The sequence below is a fragment of the Egretta garzetta genome, unplaced genomic scaffold, assembly GCF_000687185.1.
Source record: "Egretta garzetta isolate BGI_Z169 unplaced genomic scaffold, ASM68718v1 scaffold258, whole genome shotgun sequence".
NCBI classification, from domain to species: domain Eukaryota; kingdom Metazoa; phylum Chordata; class Aves; order Pelecaniformes; family Ardeidae; genus Egretta; species Egretta garzetta.
Genome location: NW_009260413.1, coordinates 2,203,679 through 2,228,308, shown reverse-complemented (window position 1 = coordinate 2,228,308; position 24,630 = coordinate 2,203,679). Strand labels below are relative to the sequence as shown.

Sequence of the window (24,630 nt, the reverse complement as noted above, 5' to 3'; positions counted from 1 at the left end):
TCAGGGATTTAACAGCTGATCTATTGCACTGGTAAAGACACAACCATAAAGCCTTCCTCTGGAAAATGGCTGCTGTGGTATTTTTCATAAAACTCATCTGGTAGTTATGTCCTGAGAACATTAACCAAATTAAACACCTTACATATGTGCCTGCTTTGAAGAGCTTTAGGTACATGATAGGCATTAACTCCTCAGCCCAGTAAAAGATCATGATGATTCTTCAGCACCTTTCAGCCATTTGAGAAACTTTTACGTAGAAAAGTCTGGGCACCTATGAATCGTAGAATTGTTTGAGTTGGAAGGGACCTTTAAAGGTCATGTAGTCTAACGCCCCTGCAATGAGCAGGGGCATCTTCAGCTAGGTCAGGTTGCCCAGAGCCCCTTCCAACCTGACCTTGAACGTTTCCAGGGATGGGGCATTTACCACCTCTCTGGGCAACCTGTTCCAGTCTTTACCACCCTCGTCATAAAAAATTTCTTCCTTGTATCTAGTCTGAATCTACCCTCTTTTAGTTTGAAACCATTACCCCTTGTCCTATCACAACAGGCCCGGCTAAAAAGTTTGTCCCCATCTTTCTCAAAAGCCCCCTTTAAGTACTGAAAGGCTGCAGTAAGGTCTCCCCGCAGCCTTCTCTTCTCCAGGCTGAACAAGCCCAACTCTCTCAGCCTTTCTTCATAGGAGAGGTGTTCCATCCCTCTGATCATTTTCATGGCCCTCCTCTGGACCCAGTCCAACAGGTCCATGTCTTTCCTGTGTTGAGGACTCCAGAGCTGGACACAGGGCTCCAGGTGGGGTCTCACCAGAGCAGTGTAGAGGGGCAGAATCCCCTTCCTCGACCTGCTGGCCACGCTTCTTTTGATGCAACCCAGGATACGTCTGGCTTTCTGGGCTGTGAGTGCACTTTGCTGGCTCATGTCCAGCTTTTCATCCACCAGTACCCCCAAGTCCTCCTCCGCAGGGCTATTCTCAATCCTTTCATCCCCCAGCCTGACCCAGGTGCAGGACCTTGCACTTGGCCTTCTTGAACCTCATGAGGTTCACATGGGCCCACTTCTTGAGCTTCTCCAGGTCCCTCTGGATGGTATCCCATCCCTCAGGTGTGTCAACCACACCACTCAACTTGGTGTCATCCACAAACTTGCTGAGGGTGCACTCTATCCCACTAAGTCATCGATGAAGATGTTAAACAGTACTGGTCCCAGTATGGTCCCCCAATATGGACACCACTCATCACTGATCTCCATCTGGACATTGAGCCATTGACCACAACCCTCTGGATGTGACTATCCAACCTATTCCTCATCCACCGAACAGTCCACCCATGAAATCCATCTTTCTCCCTTTTAGAGAGAAGGATGTTGTGGGGGACTGTGTCAGAGACCTTACAGAACTCCAGATAGATGACATCCGTAGCTCTTCCCTTGACCACTGATGTAGTCATTCCATTATAGAAGGCCACTAGGCTGGTCCCTTGCCAAAGTGCAGTTCCAGCTGCACCTTGGCCTTCCTGAACCCATCCCTACACAACCAGGCAACATCCCTATTCTCTTTCCAGGACACCTGTCTCTGCTTCCACTGCCTGTGTATTTCCTTCTTGACCTGTAGTTTGACCAGCAGGTCTCAACTCAGACATGCTGGTCTCTTGCCTTCCTTTCCTGTTTTTTTACACCTGGGGACAGAGAGCCCTTGTGCTCTATAGAAAGTGTCCTTAAAGATCTGCCAACTCTATTCTGCTCCCTTGTCCCTGAGGGCAGTTTCCTATTGACTACCTCCTTGAAGAGCTGGAACTTTGCTTTCCTAAAATTCAGGGTCCTGACTTCACTCTTCACCTGACCCATATCCCTCAGGACTGTGAACTCCACCAGTGCATGATCGCTGCAGCCCAGGCCGCCTCCAATCTTGACATCACTAATTAGCTCACTTGCATTGGTGACCATGAGGTCCAGTATCACATCCCCTCTGGTAGGGCTGTCTATTACCTGGCTTAAGAATTCATTCTCGATGCACTCCTGGATTGCCTACAGCTTGACATGCTACTTTTCCAACAGATATCAGGATGGTTGAAGTCCCCCTGCAGGATGAGAGCCTGTGAGTGCAATGTTTCCTGTAGCTGGAGTAAGAAGGCTTTGTCAATCAGGTGGCCTGTAGTAGACACCAACCACAAGGTTCCCTTTGTTGCTTCAGTCTCTAATTCTTACCCATAAGCTTTCAACCTGCTCGTGGCTATTCTTCAGAGACAGCTCTTCACACTCTATCTATTTCTTGATGTAGATGGCAACCCCTGCACTTCTCCTTCCTTGCCTGTCCCTTCCGAACAGCCTGCAGCCATCAATAGGTGCAGTCCAGTGGTGGAATTTGTCCCACCAAGTTTCAGTAATGGCAACTAGAGTTGAATCAGAACTGAATTCTGGCATTCAGTTGACCAAAAATTTAAAGGATCACAATTCTGGATTTATGGTCCAAAACCTTAAAAATGTCTCAGGTAAGATGTATAAACCTGTTTGTGTATGTGGGCCTTACGTCTTCTTGAATGCTTGAACCCTGTGACTGAGGGTCATAGAGACTTAGGAAGTTTTCATCCATTGTCTTCATGGGGCAATTCTATAAGGACGTCTCACAGATGGGGAGACGCCATTCCATAAAACCCATTTATTTGTTGTTTTAAGTAGAAATGGATAAATTCCATTATTTACTTTTACTATATCACAAGCAGCAAAAATAGCTGAGTAGACCTTAAAGTATCTCTGACGTGTGAAAATAGCATAAGCAACATTTGAAATGGGTGTTGAGGGAGCTGGCCAAAGCGAGGCTGCTTTTGATTATCTTTGAAAGATTGTGGTAACTAGGAGCGGTTCCTGAGGACCGGAAGTTTACAGACATCACTTCTGTCATCAAAAGAGAGGATCCAGGAAAATTCAGGCTGGTAAACCTTGCCTCGATCCCTGAGAAGGTGATGGAGTGAATACTCCTGGAAGCAATTTCCAAACATGTCAAGGACAAGAGGGTGATTGGATTTAAGGCAGGGAAACTGTGCTTCACCAACCTGATAGCCTTCTAGGACAAGATGACTGGCTCGGTCGATGAAGGGAAAGCAGCGGATGTTGCTTCTCTCAGTTTTGGCAAGGATTCTGACACCATCTCCCATGACATCGCCATACACCAGCTGATAAAGTATGGCTTAGATAAATAGACCAGGAGGTAGACTGAAAACTAGCTGAGCTGCCAGCCTTCACAGGATTGTAAGCAGTAGCATGAAGTCCACCGGCAGGCCAGTCACTAGTGGTGTCACTCCGGGATCAATACTGGCACCAATCTGACTAATAACTTCATTAATGACCTGGGTGGTGTGACCAAGCGTACCCTCAGCATGTTTGCAGGCAATACAAAATTGAGGAGGAACGGTTGATCCACCAGGTAGGTGGTTGTGCTGCCATTCAGAGGGACCTCAGCAGGCTGGAGAGATGAACAGATGGCAGTCGCATGAAGTTCAGGAACAGGAAATGCAAAGTCCTGCCCTTGGGGATGGATAACCCCAGGCACCAGCCCAGGCTGAGGGCTGACTGGGTGGAAAGGAGCTTGGCAGAGAAGGACCTGCATTTCCTGGTGGACAACAAGTTGCCCATGAGACAGCAATGCACACTCATGGCAAAGGTGACCAACGGGATCCTGGGCTGCATTAGGTAGAGAGTTGGGAGCAGGTTGAGGGAGGTAATCCTTTGCCTCTACTCAGCACTGGTGAGGTCACCCCAGGAGTGCCACATCCCATTCTGGGCTCGCCCATACAAGAGAGAGAGGGATGTAGTGGGGTGAGTCCAGTGAAGGGCTGTGAAGGTGACTAAGGGACTGGGAGCATCTGTCCTAGGAGGAGAGGCTGAGGGAGCTGGGACTGTCTCCGGGGATCTTATCAATACCTCTTAGGCAGCAGCAGAGGGAGCCAGGCTCTTCTCAGTGGTGCTCAGTGACAGGACATTAGGAAAAACTTCTTCACCAAAAGGGTTGTCAGGCTCTGGAATGGGCTGCCCAGGGAGGTGGTCGAGTCCTCATCCCTGGAGGTATTTAAAAGAAGGATAGATGAGGTGCTTAGGGACATGGTTTAGTGGTGGGATGGCAGGGTTGGGTTAAAGGTTGGACTCAACGATCTCAAAGGTCTTTTCCAACCAAAGTGATTCTATGACAAGAGGCAATGGGCACAAACTGAAATATATGCGATTCCTTTTAAACACAAGAAGAAGAAAAAATTACTGTGAGGATGAATTCTGGAACAGGTTGTGGAGTGTCCATCCTTCCAAAGTCACTCAAAATTCCATTTCCTCTAGTTGCTCTGAGCAAGGCAGATGGAGATGATCTCCAGAGAGCCCTTCCAACCTTAACTATACCATGATTCTATGATCTTTGTCTTAAGCAGTCCCTCTAGATAAATTCCCTTTTGCCACGTGATGCTCTCTAAGAGAATGCTTTCTGTAACCAATAGATATTTCAGACAAACCTACTTTTCAAAATTCAGTAACTGAATTCTTGATAAACAAAAACTTGCTGGTCCAGCTGTATTGGTTCTTCCTTGGAGGAGGAAAGGGCATAGCAAAATGGTTTGAAAAGCCAATGTAAAGAGCCATTTAAAAAAAATTGCAATTTTCTGTTTACTCTCACACTAAACTGGTTGATATTTACTTGTCTGATGCATAGCAAACAAGCAAATTTCTGGCAAGCCTGTTTAGAAAATATTGGATAAATGTATGAATAATTACTGTTGGTGACAGAATCTCCATACTCAGCTTGATCACTTTTTTTTTTTACTTGTATTTTTACCTGATCTAGGCTAGACTTGTGCAAATCATTTTAAATTTGATGGATAATTTCTTGACAAAGAAAAGATGACCATTTCCCTGAAATAATACATTATAACGATCATGTCTGTGAGAATTTGCACTGATTGCCTTGTGACAGGTTGAAGAAAGTGGCTGAGCCCTACTGAATCACTCAGAACTTGTCTGCGGCTTTGGAATTTTTTGTGAAGTCTTTGCTGCAGATGTTTCCACAGATCACGGGAAAGTGAAATTCTCTAGCATGTGCATTTAGGCATGTCATTTTCCAGGGAAAAATCTGACATAATAACATCATGTTCTTGACTTATTCTGCCAGTGTCCACCATGGTAATGACTTCTTGTGGACACATGATTTATACATCCAATTCAATCACATGAGCAATCCTATAAAAGGTGCATATTTTCATAAAAGTCTAATAGGGGTAAAAATCTCATAGGGCATTTTAGCATGAAACTGGAAAATGAGTTGCTGTAGATATGTAATCTCTTCTGCTGAAGTCATCATAACTGTTCTGTGGGATCATGAATGACTATATCTTCAGGAAATTGCATTTTATGCATTTAGGAAGGTGATGTCTAAGGAGATAGAAAGTATATGGCTGTATAAAATAACATGTAGATTTTTGAAGGAACTGTAAAATATTAGCCCTTTGAGTGGGAAAGATCTCTTTATCATGTTATCAGGTCTTGTACAGGATAAAGTGTTTCAGTAATCCTTCTAGCATACTTTAAATATCTCAGGCTGTAGTGCTTTTAAAAGTACTTCCTTTGAAAAATTGTTAAACTGTACCAACCAATTGCTAGTTGGCATAAGTGAAGTTCTAACAGTGAGAAATATCTGTCTGAGATGTATCAAATTGATTTCTGTTTGCTAGAAAAAGGTTATATGCCCTAGCAATTTTCATATTTTCTATACGTGCCTAGGTTTTGATGTGAAATATAAAAAAAATGGCCAAAAATACTTCAAAACATTTCTATTAATTCATGAAATTAAGAAAACCTTTTTACATTTTCTCCTGTCACTGATTCCATTTGCTTTATTACTTTCAGCCTCTAGCCCACAAACTTGGTGGCACAATCAACAAACCCCTTAGTGGCTGTTTCATCTCTGCTCTATTTGATTTCTCCACTCTGAGTAAATGATTAAGTTTTCATGCATTGGTTCAACCAAAATCTATGTTCACTCAACCACATCCTTTATTGATTACTTCTACTGCAAACAGTAGGCCAAGTGTGATATACATAATTGGACAGTTGTCAGGGGATGTGGGTGTTAACAGTCCTGTTTTCCCAATTGGAAACTGGAATCACCTTGATACACAAATATTCTGCACTGTTTCATTCTAATTCCTTGGACCGAGGAGTCCTTTTCCTCAGAATATATGTTTTTAACTCTCAAAGGTCTGGTTGAATGGATTTAATGATTATACCATATAATATGCTCTTCAAGTTGCACCTGTGCACTGCATATAGAAAACTAGAAAAACTGGAATTAATATTTGTCTAACACTTTACCCTTGTCCTTTAACTTATATAAATCATATGCTGTATTTCTGTGGGGAAACATTTGATTTTCTCTTCTTAGGAAAAAAAATAGGTTTAAAAAATGTGTTTCTAATTTTAAAATTTAGAAGCCTTTCGACATTTGGCAAATGTTTACAGTACAGTATATGTAATATTCTCGTGACATAAAAATACTTAAATCGGGAAACTTTAGTAAATCCATCTCTGCTTATTGACAACTAGGCTTTACAGTAGCATATAGTTGAACATTTCAAGCATGTTAGTTTGCAGTGTTTTAGCATCCTTTTGTAGCGATCTAGCTCCTCTCAGTCACATACAGATAATCACTGCAATATTGTAAATTTGCAGCCACACTTTGCTGTGTTTCCTGTTCCGTGGCAGGTGCTACCCTGTCATAATGACTCTGATTTTATAAGGCAGGGAATTGCAGACTTCTGCCAGATTTTGAAAGCACATACACCTAATACAGTTTATAAGAAAAACTGTCATGTAAATAAACCACAGTCGGCCGTTTGCTGCGGGAATATAACTTGCACGTGTTTTAAAATGGTGAGAAAATAAATCACAATTCTTTATCACTTACAGGAACTTCTGTTTCTGTGAGTTTCTTAATTAAGACTGGATTTTCTGTCTTGCTTGGTGGCTTGACATTTAGCATGCTACACTCCTACATTAGTGGCTCGAGTTCATGGCTAATATTGAGGTCACCTGCAGTAACACTTCAGCCTTAAAGGGAAAAAGAGCGCAGTGCCTTACTCACAAGCAAACCCAGATGTCTATCTTCTATCTTGTAATCATACTGCAGAGATCTTATATTGTTAATATGACCTGCTTTATTAAAAAAAAGGAAATCTGCAAATGTTATTCTCAAAGTACATTAGCCAATTTTCAACTTAGATTCAGCTGTGACCTCAGGTTGCTCTGATCTCACTGGGATTTGGGGGTGACACCTGCCATCCATGGTTTATAGGTTTGGCTGCATGACTCCAGCAACCCTTGATCCCCCCAGCCAAAGGGCAGCGCTGCATGCAGGGAAAGGCTCTCACCCCCAGAACGAAGAGATCGCCCTGTTGTGGAGCTGCTGCTGCACCACCAGGGTTCTAGAGCAAGAAATGACAGCTCTGAATGACAGGAGCACAAAAAGTCATACTGAAAAACTAGCCTTCTTATCACCTTACCCTATTTTGTCAGGATGTGAGCCTATATTGAAAATGCTATCGACTGCTCAGCCAAAAGAATGTTAAAATAATGGAAAATCCCAAACCTGTGTAAAATCATCGCCTCCATTTTCATTGTTGACCTTAAAATATGGCACACTATTCTGAAGAAGAATTTTGTTTTATTTCACTCAAAGGATCCACTTCTGCCCTCAGAGGTGCTGTGTGGACTGGTCTCGTTGGTCCCAGCACAGGTAGTGCCCAGACAACCATTTTGGAAATAAAGTCCATTCATGGATGAGTCATCACAAAGTAAAGCTACTTCAGAACAGGGGGATAGACCTTCAGCATTTGGAGAAGCCATCTGAGTGAATTTAATCTTGTCCCTGTCCTTTCCTTCAGTCAAGGAAAAGCATCTGAAACTATTGAGTGCTTGGGAGAGTTTATGAAGACTGCTGAGAATGCTCATCTAAGCCAAAGCCTGGTGGATGCATGTGTATTACTTGGGAATATTTACAATGAAAGAGTAAGTACTGGTTGTAGTAATGATGCCAAACAATTGGGTTTAATGCATGGTAAAAGTCTGGTTTTGCATATGAGATGACCCAGAAGGATTTGATCCAGGTGTTGTACCTTACAAGAGTTACCAAAGGAGAAGATATTGTGTGACTAAATAAAAAGTGCCGTAAGTTTTTGGGAAAGGTGAAAATTTCACACCATATTTAACATATAGGGTTTTGTTCTAGAACAAGCGAATAAAACGTCCGAATTCAGATCATGACAAACTTTCAGTGTTGTGAAAAATCTGCATCCAAATCACCTTTGGGGCCGCATATGCCCATAAAGAGCCATCAGTTAATGCAAATGAAATTTTGTTGTACTACACATTGAAATTCCTGCTTTTTTAAAATGAATGTATACTATATGGCATACTAATAAGCAGTTTTTAATATTAGCTTGATTTCTTCTCTACATTCTTCTAGCCAGATTTATGAAATGGGTGCTAGCAGCAAATAGTTTGGCAAAAGTCTGTGTTGGTAGTGGAAGGGCTTTCTCTTCTATATGCCTCCATCCAGCCTGATGGCTTTGATTTGGCCTGTTTAAATCAATAGATAGGCAGTGACCGACAGTATTAAGCTAGAGGTAACTAAGAAACTTCCTTTATCATAGTTTTTGAGGGCTTTTGAAGTGCTTCTTTCCCACCCATGTGCCAGTCTCTGAGTTGTTCCTCCGGGGTGGCGGCAGGTCTGCTGGCTGCCTGTCTGGGGGGCGGTTTCCATGTTGCCTCTATCCTTTACCGCATCTAGAGATGCAGCGCTTGCACTGTGGTAGCACGTGGTTTTTTGAAATCAGAAGAGTTAAAAACATTACTGCAGAAGTGAAAGATTCACACTGAATCCTTTAATACCTATTTTAGAGCCGAAATACTACATGAAATTATTTAGATACAATAAGTAATGGAAAGAATTCATTCTGCAGACTGGACGATGTGGAAATTATAAGACACTTTCATTATAACAAAATTAAAATAGAAATAGCCTTTCACAATCACCTTTTTTACCTTCTGTTGTCTGTTTTTTTGGTCAGAATTTCTTTTCTATGTGTAATATATGAAACAGACTACTTGCCCCTTTTCACTTACACTACCCCAAAATACCTTTTTTTTTCTGGATTCCTCTGATAGAGAACTCCAACCACCAAAGTTGCTGGCCCTTTTTTGTTTCATAAGCAGTAAAAAAATTTCTTTTTCTGTAATCTCTAAATTAGCCTGAGAGTTTTCTATTTACATAGAAATTTTATTACATAGAGAGCTGTTACATATGTTCCTAGCGTAAATGCTGAATTTCCTATTGAAAACTAAATTTTAAAGTCTTTGAGAACTTGGTGAAGTAACTTTAAAATGGGCATGAAACTTAGAAGAAAGTAGGGTGATGTGACACTGTGCTTAATTATTCTACCCCAAATTTGAAAAATAATTAACTAAATTCTGTTTAACTACTTTTATATTTCACTGATTCTGCCACCATTGCTAATAATCAGTTCTATGAGAACTGATATTTTAACACTTGACCTCTTTTTGGTTGTTCTCTAAATTTTCTTTCCAGTTCAGAATTTGCTGCCTTGAACTGGGGTAGTGGTTTAGAAGGGAAGAAATGTAGTGACTTAATCTTATTAATTTAGGTAAAATATGCCATTTAAACATACCAAAAAGAAATCTCTTAAAGTTTCGCAATTCCCTATTTTCTAGACCTTTTTTTCTGCAAAGTCAGCAATGTTTACCAAAACGGAGTCTAAATTAACATTTCCGCTCTCGGATCACTGCCTGCTTGGTGTCAGCTGTCATCGCTAGTATTCTCTAAGTCATTATTAGGGTGTTTTTATTCAACTCTGTACTTCCCCTGGTGACACAATTTGCAGTAGTACTGTCCTTCTCATCAAATTAAAGATATCTCTATTTATATCCAGATCTATCCTCTGGGACCTTTAGTAAACCAGGGCTTCTACTGTTCTTCCCAAAGTGACTTTGACCAAATTGACTTTGCTCTGTCCACGCTATTGCTGTATCTTTCCTATTCTGTCATCTCGCTATTCCATCACCGTCACTGTCTTTCTTTAATGTTGTACACTCAGTTCCTGCTTTTTGGTCATGATGTTTTGCCCATGTGTTTCTTGTTTCCTAAAATGCCTGGATTTGGGTTATGCGTGACTATTAGGTCTAATTTCTCCCAGTTTGTTAAACAGGTTGCTTAATATGCAAACTCTGATGGAGTTAGTGTGACACACGCTGTCATTTCTCATTTCACTTTTCTCAAGTTTCTTAGTCTGATTTGCTGCATTCCTCTCACTAATTGCATCACTTAACCTATTATCGTTCTCATGAGTATGGTAGGTAGTTGTTCCTGCTTTTTATCTGTTATCTTACTGCTTATCATTCTTTTTTCATCACTGTGTCCTCGTAGGCCTAATTCTGCTCTCCTGCTGTATCATACAAAGCCTAAAGACTACTTGAATTCCTATTACTCTTTTCTCCTTTTTTAATTACAGGCACAGTTTAGCAGTTAGACAAATTTTGATCCCAAAAAATGGCATCAGGTGCCACAGGTATCAACTGGAGTCTCTCCTCCTGATCTCTAGGCAGAAGGGAATTTCAGTCTTACTAAATCAAGCTGAGAGTGAAAGGATAAGACAGCTCTGAAAATGTTTTCAGGCAGGAAGTTTGTGCCATCGGGGCAGCAGAATTCCACACCAATGGGAGAAATGGAAGGCATCTTCCAGGGAGCAGGCAGGCTATAATTAGTGTTAATGATAGACATATAGAAACTGCCACAAAAAGTTTGTCTAGCTCTGACAAGAGCCAGAACTAATTCCTTCAGAGTAAGACAAGGGATGAACAGTTCCATAATGACTTGCTCCCAGGAAGACCTTTGTTTCCCTTGTCTTGTTTGTTGATTTTTTTTTTTCACAAGGATATCCAACTTTTTTCTTAGTAGGCTTGTGATCAAGATTGTCGCCATAAACGATCCATTAAGAGGAGAGTGCTCTGTAATTATTTTTTAATTTCTTGCCCTTCAGCTATATTCACTTCGTCCCTATTCTTCTGTTGTAGTTGGTAGCAGTTTTCAGTCTATTCCTGGTTTATATGTCCTGTTTGGTATATATTTATTTTGTCCAGTTTTATTAATATACTGTTCATTTACATAGATTGTATCTAGCTTTCACCACTGCATTCTTGATGCATCCTAATATTTTATTTGACCTTATTAGATATTGGAGCTGGTTTGCATTTAGTAGAATCATAGAATCATAGAATCATAGAATGTTTTGGGTTGGAAGGGACCACTAGAGGTCATCGAGTCCAACCCCCCTGCAGTCAGCAGGGACACCGCCAACTAGATCAGGTTGCTCAGAGCCCCATCCAACCTGGCCTTGAATGTTTCCAGGGATGGGGCCTCCACTACCTCTCTGGGCAACCTGTTCCAGTGGTTTACCACCCTCATTGTAAAGAATTTTTTCCTTATATCTAGCCTAAACCTACCCCGATTTAGTTTAAAACCATTACCCCTTGTCCTAACGCAGCTGGCCCTACTAAAAAGGTTTTCCCCCTCTTTCCTATAGGCCCCCTTTAGGTACTGAAAGGCCGCAATCAGGTCTCCCCGCAGCCTTCTTTTCTCTAGACTGAACAAGCCCAAGAAGAAGCCACTGCAGAGCTGCCCATGTTATTTCAAGGCCACCTTCCTGTGCCTGAGTTAATTAGAACCCACTAAAAGTGATAAATAGTTCAGGCAGTATGAATTACCTCTCATTTTCTAAAGAATTCATTTCATTTGCTACCAGGTAACCACTCAGGTAGTAGTATTAGTATTATTAGCCTTGAAAAAGCCTTCCTTCTTTACCTTTTTCTACAATCTTGACAAAATTGTTATCTGATACTTTTTTTTATCATAATTAAACATTAGACAATACTGATACTAGAACATAAAGTTATTGCCCACTGCCACATATAATACCAACACAAAATGTACTCTCTTTCAAGCCTGGATTTTATTACCTGGTTTTGATGACAGAGATAATTTATTTGCCAGCAATTCAATCTCTTTGTCTTTAGATTTCTTCAAATCTTTTATTTATACTCTGTTTTGGTCTGGTGGTATGCTGCTTTTAAAATTAGAAGCTTGCTCCTGCAACTCTTCTTTTGACTCCATCTCTGATGGTAACTCGAAGTAGCTTCATGGTAAAAAAGAGATATGCAAAAGATGAAGAAATAGACTGAAAAATATTTTAGCTTTTCAGCAGTACCCTTCAGCCTACCATGATTTTCCCTTGTTTTCTCTTTATTCCTCTTTGGTCAAGAAGTTGAGGAGTTTTCTTTCTCTCTCTCACATAAAAAATAGTTCTTGTTATCCTTTTTCTAATTCCTCTTAATGTATTATCTGCTGTAGTTTATAATCCTTTTTACTGGCTTCATGAATGTTGGATTTCTGTATTCTGCAGGATAAAGAGATAAATTATTTGGGTTTTCTATTTAGCAACAGTTTGCTTATATTTCTCCTACTGTTCGTCTTTTTTGTGATTAGGAATATTCCTGGGTTTTAGTATACCCCTTCTTCCCCCATAAATCTGTAGGTTTTAATTTCTGTTCTTTTCTGTGCTTTAGGCCAATCACTTCATTGTCCTCTTTTTTCCATTTTTAATATTTCTTTTCCAAAATTTAGTATCACAATAGTAAATTAGCACCTGTCCTCCCATAGAGATGTTAAACTTAATGAAACAATAGTGATAATTTCTAAATGGCTTGGCTGGAATCAGTATTAACACTTAGCATTGATATACTTGGATTTCTATGTTCAAAATACTACACAGACAACCAAAAAACAATTCAGTTCCTGACAAAGGTATGAGCAGCGTTATCTGGATTTTAGAGGTTAGGAAACAGCAAGGGAGAGTGATTTGCTTAATACCATGCCATGAGTCATTCTGTAGGCTGGCCCCTCAGCTGCAACATCTCTGAGGTACCAGAGGAGCAGGCTCTAATGTCAAGGTAAAATACAGGTGACTACAAGTAGATTTTACAATTCTTTTCTTTTTTTCTCTTCTTTACTAGGGGAAGTATAATGAAGCTTTTGAGTATTTCAGTCGGGCTTCTGAGGCAGCAAAAACTTTAAATAATTTGCCCTTAGTGGATGAAACAAAGACTTATTGTGGCATTGCGAAGGCTCATAAACTGATGGTGGCGTTTAACAGCCGTATAGAAGCAGAAGATCCCATCAGCCTCAAGTACCTGCTAGCATGGAAGGAGAACAGAAGTGACATGTGCACTGACCCTCTTACAGTCGGTAAGACATTGGTTATGAAACACATTAGTGCTGTATTGTCTTGAACAGTTAAGTCGTTTTTCTTGTAGAGTTTTATTAAATTATTTCCTGGGTTTATTCCTAGTACTGAATGGAGGTGAGATTTACTCCTTTGTGTGCTTATTTTAAGGGCTAAATTAAATAGGTTTAAATACAATATAGCAGGGAGAAACAGATAGTAGTAGTTGCTATGGGTGGTAGCTTACTTTTTTCAATGCTGTTTTGCAAAACATCACAGTTACTGGCAAACAGTGATGTACCAGTTTAGTCAAATATCATTATTTTAATCTTTAAAGAAAAAAAAAATCTTCATTTGCAGTCAGTTTTTCAAGTGCATCCAACAATAAGTTCCCTGTTACTAAAAGTAAGAAGTAATTTCTGCTTGACATAGTGGACATAGTTCTGAATTCAGAAGAGCATGCTGTTTTATTTTTGGCATCCTAATACTTGACTTTGGAGAGGAAGGGGGGGGGGAAAGCAACTCTGTGATTTCTTCACTGTGTTTACTTGTCTTGGATAAAGAGTAGAGAAGGACTTACGTGGAGTAGACCTCTTTCTTCATAGGTTAAATTTTCTTTACCTTTTTTCCCCTGTACTATATGTTAATACAAGACAGAGTGAAACATGCATTATCTCCAAGTATTGATAGTATTAAACTGTATTGTACTTGGGAAGGAAAAGGGAGAAGTCTCCTCTGCCTTAAAACTTTCCTCTCTGCATTCCTGTGGAGAGTGTGAATCTGGAGTACAGTGGAAATAAATGTCAGCTGGGGCAAAGTCATAACATGGAGCTTCAGAGTTACTCTGTCTAAATTCCCTCAGTTATCATACTCTCAGAGACAAAGAACTCCTTGGCTGCTGTTTTCCTGTGTATCTTTTCCTTTCATAGAATTGGAACAATTAAGTATAACTTCAATTGTGAATTTTATAGGTAAAATAGGTGGTTAATAGCCTGGTAATTGAAGATGTTAGCAGTTTAACATGAGATAGGATACCAGGGGCAACACTGGAAGTAACTGAGAATTGTGGAACAAGAACATTCACTGGCATGCTGAAGAGATAACAAATTAGACAGCACTCTGTTTAGAGTTCCAGTGACGGTAACAGGGCAGTTCTTTCTTGATGATAATGTGTTTCTTTTTCTGTGTCTATATATATTTATGATTTTTGCCTCAGAGAGTGAATATCCAGCACACTCACAGATTTTGTTGGCTGGCAGAGTTCAGTGGGTGCATGTCTCCTGCAAGGGATAGTAAGTTTCTAGATCTGTAGTGCAGATGCCAAGAATTCCAACAGAGATGGTCAAAGAAGAATCCAATGTCAAGCAATTTCATATGCATTTCATATGAGGATCATCAGCTGTAGCTGATGTAAATAGGAGGCCAACAAAAATCAGCAATGGCAACAGCAAAAAAAACAGGAGCCTTGAAGCAATAGGATGATCTTTGTATCTTCAACACGTATTTTACTTCTTGCACCTAAAGAGGTTTTCTGTTCAACTTTTATACATTGCTTTCTCCAGCTAGTTGTGAAACTCATTTATACCCTGAAATTATATGTGCCCCTTTAAGCTCAAGCTTTATGCTCCTCTTCAACAGTACTTCAGGGATAAAAAAAGAGTATGATTAGAAAAACCCTTTATGTCCTGGCAAGCATGGTACCAGAAACAAGTTTTGCCTGCCGAGTTTCTCTTCCTTCTGTGTTTCTGCTTAGTTTACCCTCTGTTACTTTCAGTATTACAGTTTTCCTTTTAGTTCCAGTTAACTCCAGGAACCCTGTGGCTACTGCATATTTAGCAGCTCTTCCAGTTCAATATCATTCTTCTCATTAGTGCTCCAAGCTTACTCTCATGATACCCAGATTACATCCAGGAAAACATAGTGTCACACTGTCAGCACAATCTGTAACATTCTTCATGTTTTGTGTGCCAAATCTCTCGTTAGTACTGGCATTACATTTTTAATATCTTTGTCTGGCAAAACATGACCTGGCACCAATTCAATGTTAGGACTCACCCGCTTTGCATTTCAGGTACAGCCTTTATCCTACCTTCCAGGAGAATGCCTGTGCATCCTGTGATGAACTCACTGCTTTGGAAATTCTTTTTTGCTGTGATAAAAGAACAGTATTTCTAGCTCTTTCAAACAGCTCAACGTCGATAATCTACTAGATTTTTCTCAGTCTTTTTGAGGACAAAGCAGCTAAAGACAAGATACAATGGTAGTTCTTAATCCATAGGGGAATTTAATGAAAGGAAGAAGGAAGGTAGTAAGTTTTTATTTCTAACTGTTCTGACTGAATAATTTTTCTGACAAAAAAAGGGAGTAGTTTCTGTATTGTTAGGCAAAAGAAATACTTAGGCTAGTGAAGGAGCAATGACATTTAAATTCAAGTACCGCCATATACCTTATGTCTTTCAACCAAGGCTTATTTTCTAAATCAATTGTTTCAGTAACCAGGCGGGAAGAACCATTAATTACTCAATTTACCTCAACATTTATTAATAAAATGGATGTTTTGACCAAAGTTGTCATGGACAAAAGGGATGGAATTGTTAGAAAACAGTGTTTATAAATGCAAAGGAATATGTGTTTCTATCTGCTGCATTTGACTCAGTCACCTGACTTCACTTACTAGAGAGTTATTTATGCCATTGCGAGATCCCACTGCAAGAACAAATATGGTTTCATTTATCTTTTTATGTTTAGTCAAATGTATCAAAAAAAAAAAAATTATCAGCAGAATCAATAGGCAAAAGAGCTTGTGACTCCATGTTAAATCCTGTAAAGGAACCCACAGCGTGACTAACATTGTCTGATGAGAAAATATTTCACAGGTCTTTCAATAAATAATCTCCTGACTTGCCACCTTCTAGAGGGAGAATCATAATTAAAGGTGCTGAAGGCAGGAAAAATTTGGATCAGATTTTGTATATTGATTACATGACATGCTGGCCAGGAATTGTGTTTTCCATGAGTCTGGGAACTCCCAGTTCAGGTCATCATATCTGACAGCACTATGCCTCAGCAAGAGACCTTGGGTGCTTGAAATCATCTAAACACTTTTAGGAGTAGACTTAAAATGTATTGTTTTCCTCATACTAAAAAGTCTTTAGTTGTTTTCTTGAGAAATGTTATGTGCTTTTGACCACAATTTAAATTTACGTTTCTTAACATCAGAGACCTTTGCAAAATTGACACATTTTACCGTAGGTTTTCTGTGTTTGTTTTGTTGGGGGGTTTTTATAATGGCTACAAATGCAGCATAAATTATTGTCTTACCCATGTCATCAATTGTGAAGTCTTATGGAAGTCAATGGAATTATCTTGTACCATCAACTTCAGCATGATCAGGACTATTTCTAGCATTCCACACCCAAGCAGCCTTCAATGTGATTTCAAATCCATGCACCAACTAAAACTATAGCTTGGAAAAAACAATCCAATGAGCTTTTGTTCTTACTCCCAAATATGTAGTCCCTCAATATTCTTTCTCCCGCTCTCTCTCATAGATGGTACATTGCATAATGTGAATACGTCCTTTTTGTTGTGTAAAAAGTTAAATTGTCATCCTACCAATTCACATTTTTAAAAGCTCTTTAATATGTTTTATAGTAATTTTTCGTAAAAGATGTGGCTAGCACAGAATTGCTAATGTGTGGAAGAATACAGATCTTACCAGGTGCACTTCAGATTGAGTTTGTGTGTGACTGTCGTTCATTAATAAAAGGATTATCCCTAAAGAATGGTATGTCAGAAGTGAGAGATGAGATCAAAGATTACACTAAACAAATTCTGTTAACATTTCTCTACTGTAACTTACCACAGCCATGTAATTTATGGGCCATTTTGGTAATAGTGTCCAACAGTAGAACAGTCTCCTTCAGAATGTGATAAATGGCTTTTTTACTGTCTCTTCTTTATGAAGAGAGAGAGTCTTTTCTTTTTTCCAGGAAAACTTCTAACATTACAAATCTTGTCTTTCCGCCATTAATAAATTATGTTAGTCACCTCAAATGCATGCTAAATAAAGCTGTTATGCCATGGCACTGTACCCAATATACTTGACTGTACTTTAGCAAATCAAAACCAGTCCTCATCAGGAATGTGCATTGTAAATTATATTTTGTGTTTACCCAGTAAATGTTCATTGGCGGTAGCAGATTTTTTGATCTGAGAACATTTAAGAGAAAGAAAAGATAGGATGCAACGATCAAAACTACAAAAATAGAAAGCCTTTGTACCTTACAGAGGTATGCATCCATGAAATAGTTCTTATATGATGTCAGTGGCAAGGTAGAGGCTTGTGTTAGCAGGTTCCTTTCACTGCATATTTCATGTCTAAAGCTCTGTCATAGATTTTGGCGTATTATGATACTGATGTGGGACTACTGGAACTGTGCACGTGCATGCGCTCTCTCAAAGCCACTGTTTGTGTGTCTGTCTTGTTGTTTGGCTCATTTATTACTTAATAAGGTCTATTCTGCAGTTAGCATGTGCAGAAGGCAAATATATAGGCTTGTATGGTGACGGAAATTAGCATGCAGTCTTAATATTTCTTTTAACATGTTTCTTCTTGATAGTATATTGGTGGGTTTTGTAACTAAATTGTTGAGTAAAGATCATTAAATGTATACGCTGTCAGTGACAAAGTAGGTAGACTGAACTTGAACAGGCCATACTATGATTTTCTTCCCAATCACTGCTATAAAGAAGATGGGAATGATTCAAACCCTTGTTTTGGGAGGCGGAGAGCATGCCCATGCCTTCCAATGACCTTCTGGGCCCCTCCTGCCTCTCAGCAGTCTGGAGGTAGGCTCTGTAATGGATCTTCAAGCTCTATAGGCTTATGATTTATGTCAATAACAAGTTATACAAACTCTGAGTTTATTTAAATTTTCAGAATATATTGTTAATATGACCAAAAATATGAGACATTTAAAGGATTTTAGAGACAGATTTTGGTGTTTTCTCATAAAATATAACTGAACATTAAATAAGTGAATTATACACTTGTTCACGCTGTTAGATAAGAACTATGATTTTAAATTATGGAAAGGAGGTGCTTCTTAATAAGCATGCTTCTAAATAAGCATGGTGCAAAAGTAGCTCAAATGCTTCAGTGTCCCCTGCTGAAATTCACAGGATGGCTTCTGCGCATTTTTGTGGGGTTTACAAAATAGAATACTGTGCCCACTTCTGGAAAAATACTGCGGTTAGAAATGCCAACATATATGCATTTAGGAAAATTATTAACAACAACAAAAAAAAAAGTTTAGAGGTGGTTCTGTCATTATTTCTTTTTCCTTAAAATTTTTTAAACTTGTACTGCCTCTTCTTATTCACATCATCTAGCACTCATCAGTTGCTGAATTTTAGCTTATCTCACTTTTAGTTTAAAAAAAATCTCAGTCATTTTTTGTACTGCTGACCCTTTGATATTAATGCAAAATACCTTAAGTAAATGTTGAAAAACAGCATGCTTACATATAGATGTTGATGGCATGGAACTGGTGTGTTTCAGAAAATGTGGTTCATATACCTTATGTTATTTATTATTAATTGGGGTTTGTTTTTTAAGTATTTGATTAAGTCTGCTTAGTGATATACTCTGATATTTTTATAGAGTGAGAGTGGTTATTGCTTGGGCTACAGAAAGAATCAAGTGTAAAGAGAAGAATCATAGAATCATAGAATTGTTTAGGTTGGAAAAGACCTCTGAGATCATCTAGTCCAACCGTTAACCTAACACTGCCATCCCACCACTGAACCATGTCCCTAAGCACTCATCTACCCGTCTTTTAAATACCTCCAGGGATGGGGACAGAACCACTTCCCTGGGCAGAACTGAGGGTGACAGGGAAGATTTTTAGCACATTGTGATCAGTGGCCAGACGCACCTGATTCTCAGTGAAGAGTCCAAGAACACCATTTAACATCTATGACAGTTTTGCCATGAGTGCAGTAGCTTGATCTGTGTTCTGCTGATGGCCGAAGTTTGTCTGAAAAAACATGACAGGGGAGTGCTGATATTCAGTGTTCTTACACTTCGTACTATCCAGGGTTTTTTCCTGTGATTTCTTTTTAAATGCTGCCTTAAATAATTGGGAATTGCTAGACAGGATCAGATCTAGGCCAAGATTGGCAGTATCAGATTTGAGAGGAGGGTTCATAGAATATTTTGATGTCTAACCATGGAATAATGTGTTAGAAGTTTCTTCATAGTCTTTGTCAAGAGTTGGCAGTTCTTGTATGTCTAAGTGCTGTTATAACTTTGAAAAGTTCACTATCATCCTGTCTAATGCAATTGTGAGTCATCTACAGTTATGTAAGAACATCTTAACCAGAGGAGAATTTGGATCTCATCTAGATTTTTCTTCCATCTGATACTTTCTATGGAAATGTCTAAATCTCACCATGCATTTGCTTTAGACACATCTTGTGCTAAACATTGTTGGCATCCAGCTGTGTTTTCTCAGTCAAGCTTTCTAGATCAGCAGAAAATGGTTCCCTAAATAAGGTGAATTGCTCTTTCTTGTGGAAAAAAAATGTTGGAAGTGGTGTTCAAGCTACAGTGTATTGTCATACCCTTTAGTGTAGCTTTATGCACTGAACTAGCGTAGCTTGTTCACTGCCCTGTCAGTAGCTCTACCAAAAGTGGAGTTCCTTACCAGTTTAAAAAGTGAAAATTCTCAGGGCAGAGGCTTAGTCCTGCTCTGACTCTTGAATGGTACAAAAGAAATCAAAGCTCTTGCCCAACCACATTAGGTCAGTCCTGGAGAAATTCTTGATTTGGAGGCGCCTAGAAGTTTTGCCTGCAGACCAGAGCATAAGAAATGCATTGACAAAGAGAAGAGTCATAAAGCAGAACAGCTGGCAGCTGCTGCGCTCTGGCAGTCCCCTGGTGGTTGCAGGGCCAAAGGAGGAATAACCAGCTGGCAGACTTTGAAGTGGCCCTAGGGCTTCTCCACATGTGCCCATCACAGGCCCCTTTCCTTTGCTGCATACATGAGCAGAGGTGTCTCTGGTGGTTTTATGCTCTTGTTCTCAAAAAGGAAAATTGATCCTCAGAAAGAACCAAAGAGCAGACTTTTATGTTTTTGTTTAATATTGAGAAGGTTGTTGTCATTTAGACTTCATAAAGAACCTTTTATTGGTGCTGTCTGCGAACATGCCAACTGAGAGAGATTGACCTCAGGCCAACATGAAATCAGTTCTCTTCTGCAAACCTTTCCTTACCAAAAGCTCCCCAACAATCTTTGGACACAGAAAATCAAAGCCAAGACAAAGAAACTGTATTCAGTACATATTTTCTGTAACAGAACCCTTAGGTCATCTCAGGAGTCACAGTCAGTGTATCAACCACCTTCCTTCTCCTTGGTCTCCCAAGCCAGCTCTCTTTTCTGCATCTTTGAGGGGTTTTTTTCTTTTGAGATGCCTTCCCCTCCCTAGACATATGTTTTTATGTTCCTCTTATGTTTAAGTAACAAACTGCTATTTTTATTAAGACTCTGTGGTCTGAAGACAGTCAAGATTTAAATTATTTACATTTAAGAATGAGCCAGTCTATTTTAAAAAGTATCATACTTTCCACATTTAATGTATCTATGAAACCATATTTCTTTTGCCCAAAAGTCCACCTCTCTTTTTATTCTTTTCTGTAATCATCAGGAATATTTTGTGATTTTTTTTTTAACAATTTCTGAAACAATTATTTTCTTTTTGTTTCTCCTCCTTCCATGTCTGTTCTGTGCCCTGCTTCTCTTTTGTTTTCTCTCCTGTTCTTCACTTTTATATTGCAAATTTTTCTCTCTCTCTTTTTGCCCCCACAGCTTCATTCCAAACCTAATTTTATGTATGTTTCCAGTCAACATTTAAGGAGTGTAAGTCAGTTACCTCTATACCCGGTAGCTAGCATCTCAGTCTATACCTTATCAGGTATATCTTTTGTGCTTGTGGTAGAATCAGTAGGGGTTTTTTAAGAGTGGTGTTTTTTGGTTTTTTCGTACTTATCGTTTTGGGACTGTTCTTCATGCTCTGTGTTTTTATTACATTGTGATCAGAGAATATGCTGGAAAGAATCACACTTCATATTGAGAATCTTGGTAAGTTGGTTAATAGGAAATTGTGAAGTATCAAAATAGCCTTTAAAGAGAACTTAATCACCTGTGTGAATGGATTGACTAAGTTTAAGTATACAACTAAGTGATTAATTAGCTTGAAGATCCAAATGCATGCTTAAGTAGATGACCATGCCCCCAGGCTCATCCACTTGTTTCTACTCACTCAGTTAAGCATTCAATATTATCTGTAACACAGCATATTCCCATTTAAGGGCTCATACAAGTCTTGCCACAGAGTCAAGTAGTTATACAGCATTTTCCATAGTGTGTCATACAAGTACATAATTTTGACATGTAGCTACTGTCCTATACTACTGACATTAATAAGTATCAGAGTAATTGATCAGGGGAGGCCAATTTGAAATTGTTCTGAATCAAAGGGGGGTTTTGTATTTTTTTCCATGGTTGCTACAGTATTTTAATACAATTCCTTTTCCTAAAAATTCTGGCATATTTGTTAATGTTAGTCAAACACAAAGTAGCTGGTGCCAGCTCCTGTGGGGAATTAATCTTCTGCACCAGTTTTTGAAATGGGAACTGCAAGTGCCCAGCACCTCTCATATCTAAACCTGTCTAGATTCTATGATGTTTTTGGTTGTTGCCAAGTAGTGCTCAGACTACTCAAGGAATTTTTGAGCTTCTCCTGCTCGGCCAGGTGCATAACAAGCTGGGAGTACAGCACAGCTAGGACAGCTAACCCAAACTGTCCAAAGAGCTATTCCATACCATATAACGTCATGCTCGGGGGGGTTAGTCAGTCAGTTGGTCGCAGGGAGACTGATCGCGGCTCGGGGACTGATCGCGGCTCAAGGACTGATCGCGGCTCGGGACAGGCTGGGCATCGGTCGGCGGGTGGTGAGCAAGTGCACTGTGCATCATTCGCTTTGTATATTCTGTTATCATTCTCATTATTACTATTACTATTATTTTCTCTTATTAAACTGTCTTTATCTCAGCCCTCGGCTCTAACCTTTTATTTTCTTCCCGATTCTCTCCCCCATCCCACTGAGTGGGGGGGGGGGGGTGAGCGAGCGGCTGCGTGGTACTTAGTTGCCATCCGGGTTAAACCACGACAAAACCTTATGCTTATTTGTATGCTAATGATAATGTCTGTGAAAGCCAATACTGAAATTGTGTCTTTTTTGTAAAGGTGTAGTTCATACTGTCTGATATTTACAGATCACATGAACATAGACATCGAGTTGTCTAATTGTGTCTGTGCATCTCAGCTGGGCATCTAAGTGATAGTACTGGGCATTCAACTCGTTGCTGATATAAAATGGAACCTGAAAAATGGAGGATAAGAATGTTATATCATAGTCTTGCTCAGCTCATGTTGTGCACCCAAGGAATTTGAGGAACGGGAACTCCAGATCATGCCCCAGTAGCTGGTATTAAGGAAAATTGGAATGTTATAGTTGGTAGGAACCAGGAGAGGAGAGGGATGCGTGCTGCATGGTGTTGGTAGTTCTGGGCTATCCATTGACTTCTTATCCTGGGCACAGCACGTGCAGCCCTCTGTTTACCTTACACTGCTGTTCTCCTGGTGGAAAATGTCGCTTCGGGGTCCTATGGAGCTCAGTCCTTTGACTCCCAAACCTTTCAGTCTGCTGAACAGCATCTTGAGATGTGTCATTCCCCAAGAGAGAGCTTATCCTCACCAGTACCTTTAGCTCAGTTTTGAGAACAATATTAAAGCAAATTACATTTTATTTTGTTGATATTCAGACAAGTATGCACACTTATGCTGCAGTAAGAAGGGAATTGAGATGAAACATTGATGATTTTAAGCATTAGGAAATCAACTGATATATTGGAGGATAACTGGGTTTCTGTTCTTGTCACCTCTGATATATCTTGAAATGGCTCGCTGTTTGCATAGGGGAAAGCAATACTTCATTGCGGTATTAAAACTGCTAGTAGCGACTGCAACAAGTTAGCTGTGATTACCAGGAAAAGACTGTTCAGGCTAATGACTTTGAAATTTGACTTAGATAAATTTAATTTGGTTTTAGTTCAAAATAAAATAGTTCTTTCTCTCACATACTTTGGTAAGTTTTTAATGATTGTACTGCAATTATATTAGCTGTTTGGAAGGTGGATGTGCATGGGGAGTATATGTACATATATACGTACATACAGAGAGAGAAACTGTATGCAGAGGAGAATGTTGCAAATATGCTAAAAATTGTGGACCAAATACTACTTTTTATTATGGCCATAAAATCTGGTTTGTTTGAAGGGGGATTGCACAAGCATGACTATGAGCAGAATTGGTCCCTTTTCTCTGAGATGCATTATCAAAAATTTGCAGGTAAGCAGAGGTCCAAATAATTGGGGGAATTGCTAGGTATGATATTCATGCTGGGGAACATAATCTAGATAAGAGGGAGGTTCTGACTGAAGGTATTCTAATAAATAGATATTAGTGTATTCTATTTGGAATTTCTAAAGAGTGTTGCTTGAGCGTTTGTGTTGAGAAGCACTGGAAAATGTATTACTCACTAATCATTGCTGTAGTATGTTTAAGGAATGATCATGAAACTACAATCTGGAAGATGCGGAAGGAGTTCCAATACGTCCATAGGAAAATACGGGGTTAAAGTGGACTATATTTTAAGCAGTCTTCAGTTGACTTGCTATGTGGGGAGAGACTGAGCAGTCCTGGCTAATGACTTGTAGGTACTGAATCCTCAGGTCTCTCAGGTGGTTTCACTCGACCAGTTTCAGCAGAATGATGAAAAGGTTGAGATAAAATAAACTGACAGTTGCTACTCATCGCAGGCAGCAAGCTGTACCCTGGCAGATGAGACCCTGGGAGCCCTCTTTTTTAAACAAAGGCTTTCACTGCAGTGAGCAATGAACTCCACACAAAAAGGGAAAAGGAGAGAGAGATTGGCAGCTGGTGACCGACAGGAGGAGGGAAAGGAGGGAAACTGAGAAACACAGCAATTGTTGGCTAATTAGAAGCCATTCCCACCTACTTAATACCAACCCATTAAACAGCAAACACTTTTCATCTTCCTCTGGCTGCTACACATGACATTATACTCCAATCAATACCCTCCCACTGGCTGCCCCACTGCCCACAAATGAATACATTGCAGTTCAAGAATGCAGTAATTGAGTTGGGGCAGTGGAACTGCAGCTCA

At 39.7% G+C, this 24,630-nt stretch overlaps 1 protein-coding gene across 1 annotated transcript in view; it reads left to right on the top strand.

Moving 5' to 3' along the window:
- The window catches only part of TTC29 (tetratricopeptide repeat domain 29), an 85,647-nt gene extending 71,343 nt beyond the window's left edge, over positions 1-14,304 (top strand). Inside the window, exons 8-10 of the mRNA XM_035899196.1 lie at positions 7,908-8,031; positions 13,108-13,339; positions 14,288-14,304. Coding sequence (XP_035755089.1) covers positions 7,908-8,031; positions 13,108-13,339; positions 14,288-14,304 — 373 coding nt within the window. The remainder of the gene's footprint in view (positions 1-7,907; positions 8,032-13,107; positions 13,340-14,287) is intronic.
- The last annotated feature ends 10,326 nt before the right edge of the window (positions 14,305-24,630 follow it).